Source organism: Leishmania mexicana, chromosome 33 (assembly GCF_000234665.1).
Source record: "Leishmania mexicana MHOM/GT/2001/U1103 complete genome, chromosome 33".
Lineage (NCBI taxonomy): Eukaryota > Euglenozoa > Kinetoplastea > Trypanosomatida > Trypanosomatidae > Leishmania > Leishmania mexicana.
Window position 1 is genome coordinate 330,722 of NC_018337.1, and position 5,000 is coordinate 335,721.

The following is a 5,000-nucleotide window of genomic DNA, read 5'->3' on the forward strand; positions in this document are numbered from 1 at the left end:
TCCCCTTTTCTGCTGTCTCTCGCTTTTTGTTTGTTTCGCCACGAATGCACATGGGGTATGGCCTTGAGCGCGATGATAATTGCGTGGGCATGCTTGCTGTGTGAGTGTGTGTGTCTCGTTCGTGAAGAGGTCAGTGCCGGAGGTGGGACTGAAAAGAGGGATGCAGACGGCGTGTCGTCGCTTACAACACCAATGCCTACTTGGGTCAAAGTAAAGCAGCGTTGGCTGCATCGTAGAGGGAAAACAATCATGCGCACTCCTTTCGTTGTTTTCATCCTCCGAGTGCGGTGATTCGATATTTTTGCGTCTGCGAGACTGCGCAGTCAGTGCCGCGGTTTAAAGTCTGTTTTATATATTCTCTCCATCTATCTGACGTTTCTGTTGGTGTCGCCGCTGCCCGCAATCACGCAGAGAAGGCTGCAGCGACATGACTTGTTCTCTGTTCTGGTGTATGAACGCGTGTGACACTTTGGCTGATGGAACGATTTCGTCATTCTTATCCTTCTCCCCACAGCTCTTCCGCTTCTCTCGTCGCCTCTTCTCCGTCTTCTTTTATTGAGCGGCTTGTGCGTGCTCTTCGATACAGACCTCCCTGTGACACTGTCGTGATGCATGCAGGTATGCGTGTATGTTTGGCGGTTGGGTGCTGGTCCTTGTTGCGTTCCTCCGCCAGATCCTCTATTCCTTTGGCTTGCTTCTCTACCCCCCCCCTGCGGCCCCCATCATCGGTACCCCGCCCACCCGCCTCACTTCTTCGTCATTGCAGAAGGTGTTTCATGGCTCAGATAGAAAGACAAGCACGTGTTTTGGTCAGAACGAAAACGAAGACAACATGTGATGCAAGCGCGCGCGCATACACACACACACGAGAGCGAGCCATTATGTTTGAGAGGGAGTTGAACAGCGGCACAGCTGAGCTCTCAGACTCCTCTCTGCTACCTCCCTCAACTCGGCGTATTGTCTCACGCTCACTGAACATCCTCCACACACCCAACAATGACAAAGCCACGCTGAGGTGCAGCGAAGTTGAAGTGTTTGCTTCTTCTTCCGATATAAAAGAGAGGAGTGAAGAAGAAGAGGGCGACCTCTTCGTTCCTGTGTGCGTGCGTGCGCGCGTGTGTGCTCATCATCGTCACATCCGCAAATCACACATGTATTGCCCCTCAGTGCAGCCAACACGTATGGGGGTTTCAGTCGGCAGGGTGACGGCGGGTGGAGGACGTGTGTTCGTTTCTCTTTTCGCCTCTGCCCTTTCACTCCGGAGGCTGCATTCATTTTCCTGCTGGGGAACCTCCTCCCTCCGCTCTCCATGCACGAGTGCGCCACTCCTCTGCTCACTTGTGATGAGCGCTACAATCCTTTCGTCTCTCTCCTCACCTACACTCTCTCCCCTTTCTCCTCCCTGTCGCACCTCCTTCCCTCGGCATGCACACGCACACGCACACGCGCATCGAGGATAAACCGGGGTGCCTTTCACCCGCTCTTCCTTTTTGCGTTCATTGGCGCCCTCGCGTCGTATACGTGAACGTGTCTGCTCGTATGGGGCGAAGAAAACGAAAATACGACCGACCATATAGTACAGCCCCCTCCTCCCTCCTCCCCTCCTCCCTACCTAGAAACAACGAACGAACAACAAAGACGACGGCGCTGCACGCATACTGTGCTGCCTCTCTTGTCTGTCTTTTTTTTTGGAGGACGAGGACGGGGACGACGACGAGGAGGGGGGGGGATATTTGCGCCTAACGGGATTAAGTTCGCGTGCTCCTCTTCTGCCCTTCTTTTTCTTCGTTCATCTGCTTGCCAGCGCTTCGTCATTGGATTATGCATCTGCGTACGGCTTCCTTTCCATATCCCCGTTTTCTTCTCAACAGGCTCCCACCACCAACACCCAACCGCGTTGGTGCACGCCTTTGTGTGCTCGGGTGTACGACAAGTACATCTTGCGTACTGAAGCGCTGCGTCTCTGTCCCACGTGCGTTTGCCGTCTTGCTGTTCGTCGGTCTTTGCAGGCTTTATATCGCGAGCCACTTCGTTTTGAGCATCGTTTATTTTCTCGCTTTCGCTGTTCGCGTTGCGACGATTTTCTTTCTTTTCGCATTGTGTTGTATGCTATCTCACCTTTCCATTCCCTGTGTGTGGGTGCGCGTCTACAGCCACTACCCAGAACGCTCGACTGGGCGCTGCGCGTTGTGCCGGCCGTCGTACAAGCACGTAAGAGGATAGGCTACCTCATGGTGTCGTCGTAGAGGTTACAGTCGAGACAACCGTTCATCGTCACCACGAGCGCGGAAAAAGAGTTGGTGTAGTGAATGTGTCGAAAGTACTCGTAGAAGCAGTCAGGACGGCAGCATTTCGCCTCTCATTGCCTTCACAGGTTTTTTTTCTATTGTTCTGGGCGACGAGAAGGAGAGGTGCTCTACCCACATACGACCATTTACAGAAACAGACAGGCCGAGGGACTCACTTCATAGTGCCTTTACTTTACTGCTGAGCTCGACCATTTTTTTTCGCGTGCTTTGCCCTTTTCTATTCAGGTAAGAGTACTTGTATTAAGGTGCACGGCTCACACCGTCCACCCTCCCTCCACAAATACACACACACACATACGCATCCTCTTTGGCTTGTCTGGGTAGCGGGAAGACAGCTAATCTTTTCAGCCTTGTTTTCTTTTTCTTCAATCAAAGGACGGAACGCATCACCTATCACCCGTGCTCAGGGGTCATCGAACGAAAAGGAGAGACGCGGCACCCGGGTTAGCACCCCAGGCACAGGTACGCACACACACACACCCGCACCACCCACACGCAAAATGATAAATAGAACGACGGCGAGCTCCACCTCACCCTCCTCCTCCGCAGTGCCGCAGACGCTAATAGAGAAACTGCTGGTGGTGCGCGGTGCCTCCACACAACGTCAGGTGCTCATCAAGGAAGAGGACATACGAGTTGTATTGGAGACTGTCCGAGAGATTTTTATAACACAGCCGATGCTCCTCGAGATCCGCCCGCCTGTGCGCGTGTGCGGCGACACGCACGGGCAGTACTACGACCTGCTGCGCATCTACGAGAAGTGCGGCTTCCCCCCATACTCGAACTACCTGTTCCTTGGCGACTACGTTGATCGCGGCAAGCAGAGCATTGAGACGATCGTGTTGCAGTTCTGCTACAAGATCGTGTACCCCGAGAACTTCTTTCTTCTGCGCGGCAACCACGAGTGCGCGAGCATCAACAAGATGTACGGGTTTTTCGACGATGTGAAGCGGCGGTACAACATCAAGCTGTTCAAGGCGTTCACGGATGTGTTCAACACGATGCCCGTGTGCTGCGTGATCAGCGAGAAGATCATCTGCATGCACGGCGGCCTGAGTCCGGACCTGACCGATCTTACCGCCATTAACGAGATTCTTCGTCCGTGCGACGTGCCTGATCGCGGCATCCTGTGCGATCTGCTCTGGGCTGATCCAGAAAACGAAGTTCGCGGCTTCCTGGAGAGCGACCGCGGCGTGAGCTACCTGTTCGGCGAGGACATTGTGAACGACTTCCTGGACATGGTGGACATGGACCTGATTGTGCGCGCGCACCAAGTTGTGCAGCGCGGCTACGAGTTCTTTGCGAGCCGTCAGCTTGTGACCGTGTTCTCTGCGCCGAACTACTGCGGTGAGTTCGACAACGACGCTGCCGTGATGACCATCGACGACAAGCTGCAGTGCTCCTTCCTCATCATTCCGGCTGCCAAGTAGTGAGGAGCTGCACCACCGGACACCAAAAGATGTTGCTGCGACCTGTTTGAATACGTTTTTCTGCTCTGTTATTTCCCCTGCATCCGCCTCCTTGGGCTCTGGATAGGAGGCCGCACACGGGAGAGTGCTCGTCCCTTTTTCTCACCTCTGTAAGGCTCTTCTGTTGTCTGTTGTTTCCTTTTTGTTTCGGCGCGATGATATCGACTGTGATTACGAAAGACACCTCGGCCGTGATATTACAGGGTCCCGTACCCGATGTGTGTGTGTGTGGAGGAGCCGAGGCCCCCCCCCCGATGCTCGCCAAATGCCGACCCGCTTCTGGTGGGGACAGGGCCCAGCACCCACGACCTGGGGAGGCGAGTGCGCTGCAGCGGCACTGACGTCGGGAGTGAGGTCGTGGACGGCGGTGCGTCGGAGCGACCCGCGCCGCTGAACACGTCGGCGCCATGCGCATGATGGGCGAGGTGCCAGCGTGAGTGGAGGGCGTCGCACCCGACCCTCACCCACTGCCCGCTGGTGTGTGTGTGTGTGGGGCCTGGGGCACCGCGCGAGGGTGTGCACGTGGTGGTGGCCTGCATGATGGGTGCGGCTGTGAGGCGACCTGCGATGCCGGGGCGGTGCTGAGGTGACTGGGTGTGCGCATTGCTGCAAGGGATGTGTCTATGGCTGCGTTGCACCACGCGAGGTGGGGCTGTGGCGGGAGGGGGGCCGGGGAGGGCTAGAGTGGGACCTGGACTCTCGTTGTGTGGCAGAGAAATAGACACATTGGCAGGAAAAAAATCAATGCTAGCAGGAGCTACGGCTGCTTCTTTTTTTTGCTTCTCGCTGTGCTCGACCCCCTGCGCTCTCGCTGAACTGGCGATGTGGACTTGTGTCTTGTCCATGTGTTTGCTTCTCTGCGGGTAGGGACTGGGGGACTGTGGATCTCTGGGAGTGGGTTGAGTGTGGAATATAGTATGTGTTGCTGCATCGTTGGTGATGTGGGCAGTGCACTCTGCAAAGTGTGCTCGGTGACGGTTCTCTTCGGGTAGCGGCAAGTGAAAAAAAAACGCTTCCTTGCGAATCTTGTAGAGCGTCAAGGGTGGTATACCTGTGCGCACTCGGGCGCTAGCGCGGATCTCAGGCACCCGAGAGAAGGAAAAGGAAGTCAGTGGGAACCGTAGCGCGTGAGTGCGGTAGGGCTGAAGAGACGGCACACACGCTCAGGTGCTGGGATAAGCGGAAGAGGGGCTGCTCTGCTCTCTTTTTTGTGAATTGTTTT

General features: G+C 55.5%; 1 protein-coding gene across 1 annotated transcript; it reads left to right on the forward strand.

Annotated features, from left to right (window-relative positions):
* Positions 1-2,809: 2,809 nt before the first annotated feature.
* LMXM_33_0790 (serine/threonine-protein phosphatase PP1,putative) lies at positions 2,810-3,739 on the forward strand (the record flags this gene model as incomplete). Its single annotated transcript, XM_003878617.1, has 1 exon — positions 2,810-3,739. The coding sequence occupies one exon, from the start codon at positions 2,810-2,812 to the stop codon at positions 3,737-3,739; it is 930 nt and encodes a 309-aa protein (XP_003878666.1).
* Positions 3,740-5,000: the final 1,261 nt, after the last annotated feature.